Raw genomic sequence first — 20,094 nt, forward strand, 5'->3', positions numbered from 1 at the left:
GCTCTAGTAAGAACATTTGTCATCCTCCTCTGCTATCACTCATTACTTTTCGGTGCCCAAGGAACAGGACTGCTGTCAAACCTAATGACATGGAAGACATTTGGAGAGATCCTGTGCTTAATATAGGAAAGTTAGAGGATTTTGGCTTGGCCTCCAATTTGAAGTAATGCGTCCCCCTTCATCCCACTGAAGCAATCTTTGGAATGGAACATTGGCATCCCTCTGTCTCGGGAGACAATGGAAGAGTGAGCCTTCAGGGGTGGTCGAAGCGTTGGGGAGTTACAGCACCTGCTGTGGCCGTAGAGACCGGATATGGGAGAGACATGTTTTGTTGCAACTGGGGCAGATGAAGGTGTCTGGTTGTGCTGCTGCAGAAGCACTGTGGAGTTTTCTCTCTGTGCTCCAACCACTGTGATCGTAAAATACCATTTTGTGTAATGCTCCCTCCTTCATCCCATTGATCCCAATCTTTGGAACGGAACATACAACTCAACCTTCTCAAGGTCTGGTTCAATCATTGCATTTTGGAGATGGGATCATGTGTGTTGCCTCTTCCTTTTGCTTGGGCAGCTTCAAAGCTCAGCACCACCACCCTACTGGGTAAAAATACTTCTCGTGTAACTGCATAAAACCACACTATGGACAAAAAGAGAACTATCCTCACCAATGCAACATGGATGCAGCCATTTTTTAAAATAATAATCTGGCCCTTTGGACATAAAATTGCACAATTTTAAAAATAACCTTTAAAGGGTGTGGCAGTGTAAATATGCTTGGAATAGCTGCAAAGTGTATTAAAACAAGAAGGTAAAGTGGCCTTCCCTCCACCTTGCAAGTACTCAATCTATTTGTGATGCTTTAGAGCAGTTTCCTTAAGATTTCTCCAGCATTAGCCTAAATAATCTACATAGAATTGTAGAGCTGGAAGGGACCATAAGGGTCATCTAGTCTAACCCCCCTGCAGTGTAGGAATCTTTTGCCAATGTGGAGCTCAAACCCACGACCCTGAGATTAAAAGTCCTGTGCCGTACTGAGCTATTCCCTCCTTCCTACTTTGAAACATCCATGTGGAAATAGGGGGGACAAGTCCGTCCCTAACTTAATTCTAGCTGCACTTTAATATTTGCATTTCTGAACTAGGACAAGTGCTGACAGGAACCTTCCTCTTCCATTTTAAGAATGAATATGGGGCATTTTCTACTCCGAGCTTCAAGGTCTCAGCTTCCAATATGCATAGGTATTCAAGTATCTTTGGGAAGTGAAGTGATAAAAAGGAGAATATGCTTTTGAGCTGAAAACAGGGTTATGGTATAGTGGTTGAATGTCATTTGTTGTGTGAAAAAAATGAATGCTTTGGCAAAGAAAAAGAACACAGAAACTATGCAAAAGTGAATAATTTATTAGATCTTTAATTGAAACATTTTCCACATCCGCTATGTGACTTGCTGCAAGGTCTTCCATTGTTTAAAAGCACACAACACACCTAAGGTTAGCAGAACATTTGTGTCGTGTTTTAAATACATGTTAAATGCTTTTACGCACTGTTGAATAGTTCGGCCGACCGTGCATCTTCTTCCCAGAGCTTGAAAGACACGGAACTCAAAACGAACCTGGAACGATTTAAAGGCGCATTGAAAACACACATTTCTAAACTAGAAAGCTAAAAAGTATGGATAATAAGAAAAACTAAGGCTAAGATACAGGGAGCTCGTGAGCAAAAATCTGCTCCTGCTATGGGCAAAGGGGGAGAGGGAATTTTTACCAAATCCATCTTCCCTCAAAAACACCCTACCGCCAGCAAAAGCTATTCCACAGGTTTGGAGAACCCTTAGGAAGAGTACGGAATGCAATAGGGGATGGCTGCAGGAAAAAGGTTAACAAAAACTGCCCTACAACATCCCATCAGGATGGGACCCATGCAGACCCCTTCTGTAAATGGAAAGAGCATTTCCTTTTGCAGGGCTGTGGTTCTGAGTTCTAATGGATCCAAGGCTAAAACTGTCTCTGGAAGAGCTGTATTTTACTGTAATGCTTACACAGAAGATAGCGCTAGCCTGAGAACAAATGAGAAAGAAGCAAGAAAGACTAAGTAGAAGATAATTTAGTTTGCTCCATTTATACCGCTTCACCTGCTGCTCTATCCAATAAGGAGGATTACAAAAAACAGCTAAAGATGCATATTGTATTACTTTGCTATGGAGGCGTTGTTGTTTTCCTCTGGACACAATGAGATTGGAAGACGGCAATGATGCAATGATTAAAAATATACAGTTGAGGCCAGATCTTCAGTTGGTAAACAGCATTTAAAACTCTACCAACGTAAGCAGAGAGGTTTACACTTGCTGAAGGCCTGGTGGCCCAAAACTGTGCTATTGTTAATATGAGGAATTTTTGAAAAGTGCATTTTAAGGCTATAAACTTCCATGGGCACCCTGGTAAGTTAACAAACAGGGGTTATGTTTAGTAAAATAACAAACCATTACTAGAGATCTGCTAGATGACCACCTAGCGCAATGCTAAGAGAACACCAGAACCTTTTACTAGAAAAAAAAAGATGTATATATACAAAAAAAGGATACAGCAAGAAAGGATACACTTTGCATGACACAGTATTACTGCAGTATTTAGGCAGGAATGTTTCTAAAGAAGAACAGCAGAATGCGGTTTAATCCTTTTATTCTCTGTTACAGCTTTCATTCTTTAGACTACCTATTTTAAAACAGTGGTCATTTTTAAATCTTCAGACCAAATGCACCAGGAACTCGGGAGAACAGCTCTGAATCCAATACAAAGAATATAGTATTAACTATTCAATCAGTACAATTTTGCCATGTTCAAAAGCTAAGCATTTCTGTCTCCAATGTAGTTTTTGCTAGAAGTTAGCCAGCGCCGCTGGTGTTTGTGCTAGAACGTATTAGCATGGTACGGCTACAATTCTGCTGGCTACCTAGCCATACCAAAGGTATCTGTTAAAAATATTTTCTGGGAAATGATGCATCAGGAGGCCACTTATCATGAGACAATTTTTGTCTGCTACTTTTTGCTCTTGTTTTAAGCATAAAAACCAATTGGGAAAGAGTGGTTTTTGTAACATTCGTATTCCTTGAGTGGAGCCTATCTCCTGCTTATGGCACTGTGCTGCACATTGCTATTCTGGTGAGATCAGGGGAGGAGAGAAAAAGAGGATTTCCCCCAATCTTGCACTGATCCTTGGAGAGAGACAAACTTGGAAGGAGACAGAAACTTGCCTCTGCTGTTATGCAGATCCAAAGAAGGTTGCGAGTCGAGAATCTGTCCCTCCCCCTTCAGGAGAAGGGCAAGCACAATTTCTGACTGGCTATCAAAGTTACAGCACCCCAGCAATAAGAAATATCCGTCTTTAAAATGACACTGCACTGCAATGGATACTTTATTTTCATCTGTAGCTATTTTTGCTAAACAACTGACGGAAATTATACAATTGTTTTAGCAAAGGATACAAGGTTACGGAAGCCAGTACCACAACAGAATGCAATTTTATTTATAAAGGTCAAACTTCAGCAGTGTGCTCAACCTGCAATTTGCCAGTTTTTTTCCATCTATGACCATCAGCAATTCAGGCTGGTAAACAAAAAGGAACGTTGTGATTACTGGAAAATACGGATGAAAACACTCAAAACCAACGCTCCGATTTGCTTCCAGATGGTCATTTGCAACACTACGTGCATACTCGACTGGCTAGATGTGTCTTTTTTTTAAAAAAATATTTTCTGCGTCTAGGGCCACCTGCTGTTAGTTATTGCATCTTCAAGAAACCAAATCCTAAGGGCAGTTTACAAACATAAAACATGCAGTATCATAATGGTATCAAAGCGATTCAAGCAGTAGGCACCGGGCAAAGTCTTCTGGGGGAGAATTCCAAGTACAGAGCCCAAGTAGCAGCTGTACAACTCATCTTAGATCAAGGGCCAGGGACCCCAGTTCTAGGAGAACAGAGGAAGACGAGCCCAAAGGCCAAATTCATTTGCGCTCTGCTGCTGTTGATCAAGCAGAAGTTAGAAGTCTTTTCTTAAACCAGCTCCTGTTGGTGGTCAAGGCCTGTTTGTCACTGGAAAGCAAACCTGTGTCTGGATTGTACCACTTTGATGACACATTGATGGAACCTTGCCCACACAAGGAGATTCCTGTTGCACATCAAAAGCTGGCGCATCAGGAAGGAAGCCAGTGGCGAACACATCTCACCACCTAGTTTTCTAAGTCAGGTTCACCACTTCAGAGGCAATAGAGCCATGCTCTCCGTGTTTTGCATTTTTTAAAGTTAGGAGGGCAAAATGGAATACAAGGGAGTTTACTTACCTTCAGGGTCTTCTCCCCTTATCTTTTCTCTCTCCTCTTTGGGATCCGGCTTTGGTCTCGCAGATCGAGCAAATTGCTTGCATTTTATTAAGGAATAGAAGTCTTGACGGCAAGCGTTAACAAGAACAATTTATAAGCAGGGGGGGGGGGTTTGCAAGAAACAAAGGCTACGGGACACAAAGGATCACAAATTTACAATACTTCTTAATCTCCGTTTATTAAAACTAAAAAAGCTTGTTAGACCACCTCAGCTGGAGATGGGAGAAAAATCTACCCCACTTTGCCTTCTTAGTGCTGCAGAGAAAGATTTATGTTAAAAAATCGCTGCTGTGTTGATGCAACCAGAACCAAGACATTGTGGAGCCGGAACAACAGAGGAATGGAGAAGAGGCTGGGGCGGGTGGAGTTGGAGGGTGTATGTGAAGCAGGAACAGTGAGCAGTATGCACCAGCAAACTTTTGTTCATGATAAGCTATGGTTTATTTCTGACTACGGCTTACTACGGAGGTGGGAGCTGTGACCCCTCCAGATATTTCTGGACTGCGACTCCCATCATCCCTGACAACTGGCCATGCTGGCTGAGGCTGATGTGAGTAGGAGTCCGACAGGTTCACCAGCCCTGGCTTATTGCCATGTGCAAAATGGGCCAGTAACTGTTTTAATAACTGGTTTCCCCCTTTTTTTTAGCAAGAACAAAATTTGTGGATGGTCCGATTGCCTTGATTCTCACTCCATGACTTTACTGGGTTCCACTCAAGCCAGTACAAGAAAGCTGGCTGGAAAGAACTACACAGGAGACAAAAGTTTGAGCGCTGCTTTAGTGAAGGCAGCCAGGAAAATAAATGTGTCCCTTTGGTGGCAGTGGAGAGGGCTGAGGAACACAGGAAAAGGGTAAATGAATGAAGGGCTCTGCCAGCTGGTTTGCTCCCTTCCCTCTCACCTGTGCTGCAACAACCATATCTGTGTTTGCCTACAATTTAAATGGGGACAAATAATATGCAAAGAAACCTTGCTAGCTCTGGGCATATATGAGACCAAAAGCAAGATTCTAAAAGCAGGCCCAATATTTAACTGAAAATGAAATGGGAAGTGTTTTTTTCTTTCTTTTTAAAGAAAAGGATACAACCACCATAGGCTTGTCAAATAAAACATATCCATTGACTTCTTTCAAAGCTTTTGCAGCTGCTCCTTCATTGGGAAGCCCAACAAATGCTTGTCCTTTCATACGGCCTTCTTTCATTAAGCGTATATCAAACCTAGGATAAATTGCAAGACGTAAATGCTCCAGCTTCCCAGTACATATCGCGACAGATTAAGGAAGGAGCCATGATTCGTTTCAGTAGTTCTCTCAGTTCATATAGAAACAGTCAATAGGACTATAGAAGAGTCCTGCTGTACAAACAGCCTGCTCAGGTTCCTGCACAATTCTGACAAAACAGGTACTGTATCTTCTGAGTTTTCTAGAAGTCCCCAATTCTCACTATACATTTCAGCTTCCCAAGCTGTGGCACCCATGGAATAAAATTGCAGTTCTGTTAATAGAAACATTCTATAATAGAATCACAGTTCTGTTAAAAGAACAGCATCCTCAGTTGGTACACATCTACGCTCTTTCCCACACCCCTCCTTTGCAAAATCCTTAGCTGTCTTCCCAATTCTCCTAATTCCTTTCTCCGTGCCCTATTTTTTCCCAGTGCACAATTTATCCCTTCCCACAATCTCACTTTCTCGGCCACATTTCTATGACTCGACTCTCTCCTTCCACAGCCCAGTGGCTTCTTCTCTCTCTATTGTCACAAGTAGTACAAGCCCTCCCCATGCCCACCCTGCTGCTCTCCATCCTAATGTTTCATTATCCTCTATGATCCTCATTATAGTCTTTCATTAAAAAGGGTACTGGACTCCTCTACTGGAAAATAGGTGGAAACATACAAGTTCACGGATATCATTTGGCTCACCAAGTCAAGAGCAGCTCAACCTACGGAAGAAGTCACCCAGCCATCACTTACATTATACGTTCAGTTTCTGATGAAAAGTCAACGTATCTTCCAAAGATAAACTTCAAATCCTGGGATTTAAATAAAAGCAGAGCAGGAAGAGTTAGCTACTTCTGCGGAAGAAACCAGACCTTTCTGCTCAATTCCACTTACCCTTTCTTTGAACTTGTTTAGACGATTCTTCACGTAAATTCTGCAATTTGGCTCACCAGGCTCATAATTTCTGAGACAGCAAGAGTTTCCATTTCTTGAGCACAGAAAGAAAATACTATAGCTGTAATCCTCCATTTTAGCCATAAGGCTTAATTAAATAATTAAAACTGATTCTCAACAGAATGTATATATTATGGGAAAAACCAATCAACTAGCAATATAGCCAACAAGCCATCATGTTTAAATAAAGCAGCATCCTCATTGCCATGTCATTAAAAAAAATATTAATGGTATAAAATCACCTTTATGGGAGACTCTGCCTTTTCTAGCTCCTTTTAGAAACAAATTCCGAAGGTATTTCATCGTCTTCTTCTTCCTCTTCTGTCTCTTCTTTATGATTAGAACGGAGAGCGGGTAAGATTTTCCAAACCCTGCACCAGATATTTCATCAATGGCTGCATAGATGTCTAAGAAAATTAAACACAGAGAAAGTTTAGTTGGGACATGATCCTGAGACACAAGTGACCTCAACCAAATTAAATCCAAATGATGTGCTACAATCCATGTACATATAACACGTTTTAGTTGACACACACAGCATACCATTGTCGTGCTGCTCTGCCAAGCTTTTCTGAAGAATGCCAGGGCTCTCTGAAGATATGTGAAATTCAATTTTTTGAGACCTACAGGGTGCGGCTGCTCAAACACATCCGAAGGTGACAGGGCTGGGTGCAAATTGCTGTTCAAAAAGACAACATAAAGCTTTGTTTAAAGCTTCTTTACAAGAAAGATTATGCACAGAATTGTTTATTCCTTAATGATTTTACATTTCTTTAAGGGGACTGCAAAAAGGGTTGCTAAGGCTCACACAGGCAAGATCCACAAGCAATATTCTGGTAATGCTGTCTCTTACAATATTCTGGTAATGCTGTCTCTTACAATATAGTGCTATAACACAATCACAACGCTGGACAATCTATGTTTTATTTGCTGAATCTTTCGGACAGTTCAGTAAGGTAATTTCTCAAGATATCTCTAAGGAAGTGCAAACTAAGTACTCATTACATAGCAATGAGCCACATTAAATACTCATACAGCCATACCTGTGGAAGCAAGCTGGGAGACATTTAATAAGTCTTTTATCTTTCTCTTTTTTCTCGTACGGTGTGGCTTTGTTGGAATCCGTCGTTTGGGTTGGAGGGTTGCCAATTCCATCAGCTTTGTAAATCTGAATTATTAACACATTGAATACTTTATGGAAAAAGGTATTTCAACAGAAATATGGGGGAGATAGTTAAAATTATCAATGAAACAAACCTCCCGCCCTCAGGGTTTTAGAGTTTGGCTTTTAAAAGAAGACTCTATTTAGTAGATGCCTGCTGCAGACGAAGCTGATGTTGGCTACCCTGCCATTTCTTCCACCCTGAACCCTGGTAGATGGAGCACTGGGGAGAACTGATTGGGTAACACACACGACTGCCCTAAGAAGAGTCTGGTAATGAAAGAGAAGTAGCAGCGAGAGCAGCTGTCTCCTTTGGTTTCAATTTCTCTAAAAGATCATGTGCTGATGAAATCCAGTGAAGCTCAAACCTCACTACACATGAAGGAAGAGGCTATTTCTCAGATCTAAACTTGCTATAAGAAAGGGATGGGAAGAAGAAGGCATCTGAAATCGAGATCAATTTTGCGGGGTCTACAGACCAAATTAATGCCTATCAAGTTAAGGGTGAGATATGCTTTCCCTACCCATTCACTTCTTTGAATTACATCAGCTGACTCCATGCTCTACAGATCTTCAAGGGCAAGGCAAAAAGCTTTGGGGATATATATTTAATGGATACGAGATGTAACTATTGGCGGAAGCACCACACAAAATGCAGTATTTTTAAAAAAAGATTATATTTTTTAAAAACACAACAACACCCTACCTTGATATTCAATTCTGGTTAAAATGTATTTTTTAAATACTTTGGCAAGGTTTAAAATTAGTTGAAAATATATTTACTGCTTGATAAAACAAATCTAGTAGTCTCTCCATAGATGGTATTAAACTGGGCTTCTATGTTATTGCTATGTGTTCAAGAGAGAAAGAGGACAGAGACATTGATTACTAAGGCACAGGTAATTCTTAAACTATGGAGTCCAATTCCATAGTTTAACTATTTGCTAACTTTACAGATTTATTTTGTTGGGAGCCACCCAGAGTGGCTGTGGAAACCCAGTCAGGTGGGTGGCTTCTTCTTCTTCTTCTTCTTTGACTGCAAAATATCACTTAACTCTTTGCAAGCAGAGAAAAACAAGGACACCAATTTTTACACAGTGAGCAGCAGGCTGCAAAATATCACTAACCTTTCTTTTTCCTCTTCATCAGCACTTTCATACTCAGATTCATCTTTGCTCGAGTCTTGACTGTCCTCCTCTTCAGGCAAAGGAGGTTCCTCAGGAGGCAGAGGGGGGATAGGAGGCGGTAAAGGAATATACTCTTCATACTAAAGGAAGAACTAAATGTACACCTCTTTGGTATTTCAGTTGTTAACAGCTCAATGCAAGTGTGTGAGTGAGTGAGTGAGTGAGTGTGTGTGTGTGAGAGAGAGGAAGAGAGGAATACTGGTATATACAGTACTCAACAAGCAAGTGTTCTGCACCACAGTCTAGTGACTGACATTAGATTATCACATACCCTCTTGTGGGCAGTAATAAGAAAGGTAAAGGGACCCCTGACCATCAGGTCCAGTCGTGTCTGACTCTGGGGTTGTGGCGCTCATCTCGCTCTATAGGCCAAGGGAGCCGGCGTTTGTCCACAGACAGCTTCCGGTCATGTGGCCAGCATGACAAAGCCGCTTCTGGCGAACCAGAGCAGCGCACGGAAACGCCATTTACCTTCCCTATTATCTACTTGCACTTTGATGTGCTTCGAACTGCTAGGTGGGCAGGAGCTGGACCGAGCAATGGGAGCTCACCCCGTGGCAGGGATTCGAACCTCCGACCTTCTGATCAGCAAGCCCTAGACTCTGTGGTTTAACCCACAGCGCCACCTTGGACAAAAGGCCATAGCTACAGCATCACTCCTGCAGCATACCCAGGAAATATGGGTCAAGAGTGGAGACTGAGGAAAGAACAAGGTAAGAATATTTATGTATCTATCTGCAATTTATCCCACCATTGTACCACCAGAACCATGGGTCAACCACAACGTAAAGTGCAGATTTAGCTGTTGTGATGGATGGGCAATATTCTTTGGGCAGATCTTGAGTACAGAGTTTGACTACATCAATTGCATCTATTATTTCTTCTTCTTCTTCTTCTTCTTCTCTTCTTCTTCTCTTCTTCTTCAGAGAAGAGTCAACAACTCAATATATTGAACTTGTATGTCAGAAACGATAGGAAATTCGCGTTTTATTTTTCAAAGCACACCTTTTATGGTCCACTTGATAATGAAGAACAGGACCCAAAGATGGAGTTACACTTCTAACTGAGGAGTTGCAAAAGCAGTTTGATATGGCATGATAATCAGATGTTCAAGGGGGGAGAGACAAAAATTCCACTAGGTTCACATTCCCACTTGGATCCTAGCCAAAAATGTTATAGGAAAGGGTGTCTTAAAACTATAACTACAATGCTGCATTTATTCACAGTGCTTCAAGTAGTAACAGTTTCATACCATAGGAGGTCGAGGAGTAACTGGCCCAAAGGGAGGGGGAAGATTCATTTTGTTCATAAGATGCAAAACCTGAAACATAACAACAGCAACTTAGCATCTTCTCCAAGTACTCAAATATGAATACTTGAGTAAACATGCCATTAATTGTCATGGGACGAATATTATCTTTGCCACAACAGTTCAAGCATTCCACATAGACCAAAACTTGTTGCATATTTTATAATGGTTTTATATTTCCTATAGCTAATGGGCAGGAAATATTTCATCTGAAGATAAAATGTCAGTTTGCATTTCTTAGTACAGAAAGTATTGATCTGATGTGTAGAGATCTTTCCTATTCTAATTAATTCAAGAGGGTTCTGGTAGCTTCTCTGTGTGAAAGAAACAAGCAGAAGGTTCAAGATGTTCCGGCTACCTTCAGAGAAGCTGAGTACAGCTGGCTTAAACTGGCTCTCTTATCTTTTTCTGTCAAGGTCATGCTGACTATAATAGTAAGGCCAGAAGGAGCCTGGGTTTCACTTTCTCTTTCTATCTCTCTTCCTTCTGGTGTGGTGTATGCTTAGTGTTAATGTTTAGTCTCATTATAAGTTATTGTAAGTTTAAGTTAAGTCTGCTGCAACTCGATTTCTTATGGACAGTGCCAATCCTGAATATATTAGATGTGTGACCATTATGCTCATTTGCCTTTGGTAGCAGTAAAGTTCTGCTGGATGAAATGCCTCTGGTCTATTTTTGGGGAATCCTGCAACGTATTTAAGTTTTTACTCATCTAACTATACTTTGGAGTTCTACTCTGGGTCAATAGTGAGTAGAATACATGACATAAAATTCTGGAACCATTAAAAATAAATAATTCTACAAGTTAAAATAAGTTGTGCTTGCCAGGCAGAACTAGATTTAATATACAGTATCTACCTAATGTGATTTATTTAAGGACTTTTTCTCACAGGGAGATGGGATACTGGCATAAAATAATTTGGCAATACAGGGAGATATATGTACAACAATCATAACAGAAAGGGTGTGAAATCTTGACCTAGGAGGTAAAACAATACCATCAAGTTTGGACATATATAAAAACATGGTTACACACTTCCAAGCATCTAACAATATGAACTAGAAGTTTGCCATTTTAAAAAAATGGTCGGAAAGAAATTTTAAAGAATCAAGTGATTTATCATTAAGACACCAAGTCAAACTTAGCTGAATACCACCCCTAGATTCATTCTGCAATGAACATGCATATCCCACCTACTTCTGTCATGGAATCCACGATGGCACACGTGATCCCAAAGCCAGTAATCCATTCAGGCACTGACAGGCATGCATATATTGAGGAAGGTGGTAGCTGCATGGTGCCTTCAGACCATAGCTTGTAGCTTTGATGGCTGAAAATAGTGCTTATGAGAACATACTAAAAATATTCTTACTGCCAAAGGTGATCCAATAACTCGTACTTAAAGTATTTGTGAGCTCCTTTCCAGTCACTTTCAAATTAATTGATGCCACTACAAACTCAATAGGAGTGGAGGGATGCAACGTTCACAGCAGAATCCTACACATATCTGCAAAAGCTAAGTCCCACTGAGATCAATGGAGCTTGTTCCAGATAAGTAGATACAGAACATAAGCCCTGGTCAATAATTTACAGCTGCTTAAAATAACAATTCAGCATTACCATACTAGTAAGTATAGGGTTTATGTATTGAATTTAGGTTGGAGAAGGGGATCTACACTTACCTGCACATAAAACTTAGGCACACTTGCCAAGGCATTTGCTATGTTGGCTAGGATTGTACTGGAAGGTGGGGGATATCGATATTTGAGGCAAGAATTTATAGGGAAGTTAACCTGTGAGGGAAACAAACCAACCTTAGAAACGATACAAACCTATATTAAAAAAAAGCTTCACTAGGAGTTCAATATTTAGAGTTTAAAAGCACCAAACAAAGAAACCCCTAGCTCACAAACCAGCAATTCTAAAACATCAGAGACTGATTCCATGACATCCAGGGATTAATAAGAATATTTACCAACCACGGGATTATAACACTTCTCTTTGTTGAACAGCAACTCCCAACAGTACATGGGACACCATTTTTTTGAAACTAAAGGGAATTTCAAAAGCATGTTGATCATAGAACTGGGAGGTCACCTGGCCTAACCCTTACTCAAAGCAAATATGCAATAGGAAAAAATGTGTGAGAGCAAGCTGCTACACACACTCGTAGTAGCTCTTGAATACCAATCCATATGCAATAATACCGGTAGTATCAGGCAACAAATATCTGCAGACAGAGGTTTGTGGGGCCCTCAGACAACTAAGTGTGGCAATCTTTCAGCACACAAGTCTCCTCTGTTGCTTATCACGTCTACTGAAAGTTCCATGTCCATGCAAGTATCTAATATTGGTTCTCCCAATGTTGCTGGACTCTGAACTATCGTTTATTGACTGGGGCCAATGGGAGTTGGGTGGTTAACAGCATCTGACAAACTGCAGATTAGCTACTTCTGTTTTAGTCAGTAGCAGGAAAAAAACATACTAAGAAAAGGATAGTGATGTAATTGAAGAAACAGAGAGGATGTGATTCATTTTTGGAAACTAAGTTAAAAATATTACTGGGCTCTCATATGTTTGCCTAAATATGTTCACAAATGGTTTAAAGGCTAGGTAGGATTCAACAACAATTTTTGTATACAAAATAAGAACTGAAGTACTAACCCATGGCTAGGAGCAATTCCACTTTCTATCTTGAGGCAGCCTAGATCTTTCTGTTCTTTCTCTTCTTTCACTGGTTCTTCAAGGCTAAAACACAGACAAGAGCAATCTACTACATTATGAGGTATGTTGAAATAACCCTAACCGTAAATGAACCCCACTGTGTTTGGACACAAAGTGCATTAAAAAAAAAAAGTCACCAAGAAAATTTGTTGCTGTTCATTCTTTACTTGTGCAACATCCATTTGGAAAAAATACCAAATGAAGGACAATAGTAATAGGGGTAAACATAACACAACATCAATGACCAGATATGAAAGTTTCTGTGAAGTCATAACTCTAATTTTGGCTCATAAATATGAATCCCCACTCAAATCTATTTTGTTCCATTGTTGAATTCTGTGAGGTAGCCGTAATTTATATTCCAATAAAGGTGATGAATAAGATGAATCCATATATGTAAAAATCTGTATTTTTTGATTCTGCTCAATTCTCTTCCCTTCCTATATTTGCTCAGTGAAAAAAAATCAAACAGAATTGTCATTGTGGCAGAACTCCTAACTTCTCCAGTCCCAGTCCTAGACAATCTGACCAAAATTTACTTTGAATGGGTCAAGATCTCCCCAGTATGATGGTCACACGGTAAAAACGGAGTGGAACAGCATATCTGCTATGTAACCACAGGAACCTAGCCTAAATAAGACTGTAATCCGAACCCCACTTACTTGGAAGTCCTACTGCATTCACTAGTACGTACTTCTTGCACTTCAGATCTAAAGTATTAATACAATGGGATCTGAAGAAACAATCTGGACCCTCCCATATCCACCATAGCAAAGTGTGAAGGAGTTTTTGGAAAATATTTTCAAGAATCTTAGAAAAAATTATAAGCCCACTGAATTTTGAAAATACAGAAGCATCTACATACCTTTTGTCCTTCTCGCTTTGAGAAGATTGGCTAAGTGCACAAACACTGTCTTGGTCCTTTGCATATTCAACTACCAGAGTGTGGCCTAGAAGGTTGAGCTGATGCAATCTTGATAAAGCCTTCAATTGAACACAACATGCAGTTAAATCAACTAACATTTAAAACGCACTCTGACCTCTCGGTTTATCCCTTTCTTCTCCCCTCTTGCAATTTACTTTGCCTAAAAACTAAGCAACATGGAGAGAAAGTTTGTTTGGGGGAAGAGCAACAACTTTCCATTTAATCCCCCTTAATGACCATAATGGATAATGTCCCAACCATTGCCTTCAATTTTATACCAACTTACCAGCGAGAAAGGCATGCTGAAAATCAATGAGAATTACTTCTCATTGCAGAAAAGACTTGCCACACATGCAGAAAATTGCACTGTTAATGACTATAGGATTTAATTGCTTTCTTGCCACTTCCTGAACTAGACACTCAAACTTATACTTCTGTTCTGATAATGTAGGTTACTTATAGATTTGTTGTTTATATGGGGCCAATATGCATATATTTTATAAATTTCCTACTCCAAGGATTTTACACTTTTAAGTTAGATAGAAGATAGAAGATAGGAGAGGCAAAGTTAAGATGACAACAGAATGTCTGTCATCTTAATACAGAAAGAGCTGTAAAATATAAAGCTAAGCAACTCAATATATTTACTGTTCTCTACAGCAGGCTTCCTCAGACTCGGCCCTCCAGATGTTTTTGGCCTACAACTCCCATGATCCCTAGCTAGCAGGACCAGTGGTCAGGGATGATGGGAATTGTAGTCTCAAAACATCTGGTGGGCCGAGTTTGAGGAAGCCTGCTCTACAGTCTTGAACTTAGCAGGTAGCCTGCATTTGCACATTTACAAGTTAAGCAGGCCTATTTTAATATTAGCATCTAATATGTACACAGTCATCAGCACCATACTCTGTCGTCTTTATGCTAACAGTTAATATTCATTTGCTAAAGTGTCCTTGCTGTTTTCTAACAACACCTAAATATGTAATTATCTAAAGCATTTTGGAGGAATCTTATCCAACATGAATGCTCTTAAGCAAGTCCTCCCTCCATTCTTAATGGAGTTTATTCTAAGTAGGTATGCAAACAATCACAGCCTTACAACGCAATCCTCAGAAATAAATCCCATTGAAATCAATGGGATTTACTCCCAGGTAAGCAAGGTTAAGACTGCAGCCATAGGCTTGTCTTCAACACTTTGTTTCAGTATTAAAAGGCAGACATCTTGACCTACAGCCATAGAACACTACAGCAAAAAGAAATAAAGAAATAAAAGAATGAAGTTCTGTAATGGTCTCAAATACACACCTGAGTAGCTGCATTTTCATTCGGAAAAGTAGCAAAAGCAGTGTGTTTCTGAGGGGGGGAAGAACATGCCAAACTTTGATTTTCCAATATAAGCAGAGAGAACATTAACACACAAATCCAATGTACTGCGGAATTTTTAAACATGAATGTGGCTGCACCTAAAGGCAAAACAGGAAGGGCAACCATCTCTCTTTCTCCTCCCCTTGTTAGAACTGGAATACCAAGAAAGAGAATCTAAGATGTGGAATCAATACTTTTTGAGTCCAGTTTTCTAACCAGCTCTGAATATCCCCTATTTAACCAGTTTCCTAGTTTCAGTAAATACATGATTGCTGCTTTGCACTGCTCTGCATTCCGAGTAGAGGTTACTCATAGACATTTGTAGATATATTTTGAGCCGCTTTGCATGGCACTCTTAATATACCGTATTTTACGCTCCATAAGACACACTTTTTCCCTCCTAAAATGGAAGGGAAAATCGCTGTGCGTCTTATGGAGCGAAGGCTTCGCTCCCACTGCCTCCCCCCATCCCCCGTCGCGTTCGGCGGAAGGTGGGGGGAGGCAGCAGCGATGTTGCTGGATCATGCCAGCACCTCCGTTCACCGAAAGAAGCTTCTTTCGGCGAGCGGAGCTGCTAGCACGATCCAGCAACATCTCCGCTGCTTCCCCCGACCTCCCACCGAACGCGACGGGGGATGGGGGGAGGCGGCGGGAAGCGAAGGGGATGTGGTGGATCGTGCCAGCAGCTCCGTGAACGGAGCTGCTAGCACGAACCACCAACATCTCTGCTGCCTCCCCCATCCCCCGCCGTATTCGGCGGGAGGTGGGGGGAGGCAGCTGCGATGCCTGCTTTTGGGATCGGTGGGCGGCAGGGAGGTTGGTAGAGGATTTCCTCCACCACCCCACGCGCTGCCCGCCAATCCCAAAAGCAGGCTTTTGGGATCGGTGCAAGGCATGGGATGGTGGAGGAAACAGCGGGGATGCTGCTGCTTTCTCCACCACCCTGCGCCCCGATGCCAAAAGCAGGCTTATCCCCTGTTGCCTTAAAGGGACATGGGGAGGAGGGGAGAAACCTTCTCCCCTCGTCCCCATGTCCCTTTAAGGAAGCGGGGATGAGCCGCTGTGAAGGGAGAAGGGGCTTCCCCTCCAGCACTCCCCTCCGTGTTTTTAGAGGAGGAAAACCAGGAAAATATTTTTTTCTGGTTTTTCCCCTTTAAAAAACAAGTGCGTCTTGTGGTCCGGAGCGCCTTATGGACCGAAAAATACGGTACTCAGGCACGAAAATGGGAGAAACTTGGCTTGGTGAGCAGGCTCCCAAAGAGAAACTCCCAGACACTTTGCTCCTCCCTGGTCCTTTCTGCCGCTGCACTAACCCAACGTTTGGTTTAGTGTGCAATGCCACACTGGCCATTGCATTTTAGTTTAACTCTTATCGCACAACACTTAGAGATTATTATTATTATCATTACTGCATTATTATTTTAAAGCAAGTGGTCTATAATTTGATGCAATAAATACATGTGCCAGGTGTTAACAAATGGTCAAAGTGTGTATGTGTGTATATCCATCTATCTATCCATACACACATACAAACAAGTGTGTTAGTATTATTTATTTCTTATTAAATTTGTGCGCTGCATTATAACCATAGATTTCAGGGCTGTTCTCAGCATTAACATCACAATCAGGGCCGGATATAGGCCCTAAACTGCTGAAGGTAATGGGGCCCTTGATATATTCAGCTGTCCTTTGTCAACAACGAATTGTCGCTGTTTTTTGCGTTGAATATATGTCATATGGTAATTTATGGACCTAATAGGTATCTAAAGCCATTTGCACATAACAAAATATGTATTTTGTCAAAGCAATTGTTGAACTGAAATACAATTAAGAAGTATATTGATAGTGAAACACAAATAAGAAGTATATGGGGTGGGAGGCAAGAGAGTGGGGCCCTAAGCTATAGCTTGTTTAGCTAGTATGTAAATCCGGCACTGGTTCCGCCACCTTAGAAGCTTCTGCCGCCCGAGGCAACTGCCTCAGTCTGCCTAATGTTAGAGGCGGCTCTGGCATCGCGGCTACCTCAGGCGACAGAAGCCCCCGAGGGCGGCATTTCACGCCTCGACGGCCCGACCCAGCCGCGCCTTCCCTACCAGCCTCCCGCGGTCGGACAGCACCCGCACGGAAGCGGCCCCGAAGTGCCTCAGCAAGCTCTCCTTCTCCGAAGCCGTCAGCGAGGCGGGGAGGTGCCGCACCAGCAGGATCCGCCCGCTTCTTCCCGGCCGCGGCGGCCTGGCCGTCTGCTCCGAGCTGGGCGCCGCCATGTCGCCTCGCGGACTGAGCATGCGCCCTGCAGGCCCCCCAACCCCGGCCACCGCCGCCAGCCGCCGGGAAGGAAAACCTCGGAGAACCGGGTGGGAGAAGAGGTAATCTCGCGAGAGTGAAGGCGTCCTCAGGAGGGTGAGGACCAAAGGGACCGTCCCGTCGCTTTTTTCGATGAAGAACTGCGGTAGTCAATTGAGCTGGAGGGCTGCTTTGCCCTTTGATAGCAGGCGAGCGGAAGACTTTTCGCCGGTGTCAGTGATGATGATGATGATGAAGTTGTTTATGCTGTACTGTCTAATGATACCCACAGAGTGTTTGCCTGCGTTCAGTTTAGTACCGGAAGTTTAGGCTGTTTCTCTAGATGCCCTTTGGATCGGGCATGCACTGTAGGGGAAAGGGAGGTCCCAGTGGGCGGAAGTGTTCAAGTGCTGGCGGTAGTAAAGCGAAGCGGCTTCATGTCGGTTTCCAGCCTTCTCTGTTTCTCAAACTTAGGAAGCAGTATCAACGATCAGGGGTGATGGGAGTTGTTGTCGAAGGATGAGAAACAAAAAGCCATCTCTCGTTGCTTCAGTAGAGAATAATTGAAGCTGATCCTGTGCGGGTTTTGCTTCTATTTTTTTTTTCTTTTTTTGTGGACACACAGTGAACCTTTAACGTTATACCTCTGCTTAAAGGCTGTTAAATAAATTTGCAGCCGATCTATCCTTATAGCTTTCGGATTAATTCACTGTTTCAATCCACATACGTTTTGCATACGAAACAAATTATGAAGGTTGGAGACGTGCTGCTCTCAGATGATGCACAATCTGTTGCAGATATATTTTAAACAACTAACTTAAACACACACACACACACGTGTTGCCTGATTAATCAGGGACTGCTTTTAATCAACCAAAAAGTGAAAGAAACGGCTTTCACCAGCTAAAAGGTCGCAGAATCTGATAGACGCTTCTACAAAATTATGAATCCTGGGAGGTTTCCCACTCTCTTTCTACTGTAGATACAGCTGTGCCCATTTTCCTCCTCTTGGCATTTGGTGTAGATAGAATTTAGGTCTGTTCTCTGTCATTAGAAGAAAGAAGCTGGATATATACAGTATAAGTTACAGCTTAAGGGCTCTCTCTGTTAAAGACAGCATTGCACATATTTCTTACTAGTAATTCAGAATTTAATGCGCTAGAAGAATCTCACTAGTAGCTACGTTTTCTTCCACCTTTTTGGAGGGTGGATTTAGAAATGTGACTGAATCATCACTAGCCTATAGCCAGTGTGGTGTAGTGGTTAAGAGCAGTAGACTCATAATCTCGGGAACCGTGTTCGTGTCTCCGCTCCTCCTCATGCAGCTGCTGGGTGACCTTGGGCTAGTCACACTTCTTTGAAGTCTCTCAGACCACTTACCTCACAGAGTGTTTGTTGTGGGGGAGGAAGGGAAAGCAGAATGTTAGCCGCTTTGAGACTCCTTCGGGTAGTAATAAAGCGGGATATCAAATCCAAACTCTTCTTCATAAATCACAGAGGGTGTCTGTCACTATGGGTTGTAGAATGAATGGCAGGCTTTGGCCTGAATGAAAGGTTAATTTTAAAAATGTGGAAAGCACTATGAAATCACTTCATAAATGTTACATACTCTTCTATTCAAAATCTAGCCATGTGTGCATCAAACACTAAAATAGTAAGAGGATATATAAGCCAAAAATGCATTGCCTCTAAGCACAGATGATGCTCATCAAAGATAAATGTTGCATTTTATGGCTACAATCCTAATGCACACTTATCTGATGGAGAGCCACATTAAAATCAATGAGAATCACTTCTGAACAAACCTGGATTTGCTCAGGCCATCAACATGACATTTAAAAAATATTGGGTTGATTCATTATGTTTGCGGAAGTAGGTGAGATCCAGAATTAAACCCTCCCATCTGTATATCAGAATATCATGCAGGTTGTGGGGGTCTTCCATAATGCTGTTTATCTTTTACATCTTGAGCACCTCTAGAATGAGAGTTGTTGCCATTATCATCACCATCATCTGGCCCACTTTCTATTTTTCAAGGTTATTTCAGAATTTTGTCTTTCTTATCCTACTTAATATTACAGCCTGCCTTGCTTTGACAAGAAGAATACAGAATATATAGAATATAAATTGCAATGTGGAATATTGAGCCTGACAAAGACTTTGAAAATGGTTTATTCTGTTAGTGGCATGAAAGTGTGGCTTTTAAAATTCTGTAAGACCATCCCCATAAAGGTAAAGGGACCCCTGACCGTTAGGTCCAGTCGCAGATGACTTTGGGGTTGCAGCGCTCATCTCGCTTTACTGACCGAGGGAGCCAGCATACAGCTTCCGGGTCATGTGGCCAGCATGACTAAACTGCTTCTGGTGCAACGGAACACCACGACAGAAACCAGAGCGCACGGAAACACTCAATTTTATCTAATAACCCATCTAGGGTTGCTCTACATTTCACTAGTGAACTCTGCCAGGAAAAGGAGTTCTGTAGAGCTATGGGGATAGCAGTTCGAAAGCACGTCAAAGTGCAAGTAGATAAATAGGTACCGCTGTGGCGGGAAGGTAAACGGTGTTTCCGTGCGCTCTGGTTTCTGTCGTGGTG

The 20,094-nt window shown here is 41.9% G+C and overlaps 1 protein-coding gene across 1 annotated transcript; it reads right to left on the reverse strand.

The window, feature by feature from the left end:
- Nucleotides 1-1,380: 1,380 nt before the first annotated feature.
- Nucleotides 1,381-17,487, reverse strand: RNPC3 (RNA binding region (RNP1, RRM) containing 3). Its single transcript, XM_033151494.1, is given in 19 exon segments — nt 1,381-2,640; nt 4,336-4,411; nt 5,459-5,591; nt 6,345-6,403; nt 6,486-6,559; nt 6,562-6,579; nt 6,788-6,813; nt 6,815-6,905; nt 6,908-6,952; nt 7,089-7,157; nt 7,160-7,247; nt 7,611-7,713; nt 8,835-8,974; nt 10,147-10,215; nt 11,887-11,997; nt 12,865-12,952; nt 13,794-13,912; nt 15,156-15,203; nt 17,309-17,487. Coding segments are annotated over 19 exon segments (1,686 nt in total). The 5' UTR covers nt 17,480-17,487; the 3' UTR covers nt 1,381-2,482.
- Nucleotides 17,488-20,094: the final 2,607 nt, after the last annotated feature.

The sequence above is a fragment of the Lacerta agilis genome, chromosome 6 (genome assembly GCF_009819535.1).
Source record: "Lacerta agilis isolate rLacAgi1 chromosome 6, rLacAgi1.pri, whole genome shotgun sequence".
Classification (NCBI taxonomy): domain Eukaryota; kingdom Metazoa; phylum Chordata; class Lepidosauria; order Squamata; family Lacertidae; genus Lacerta; species Lacerta agilis.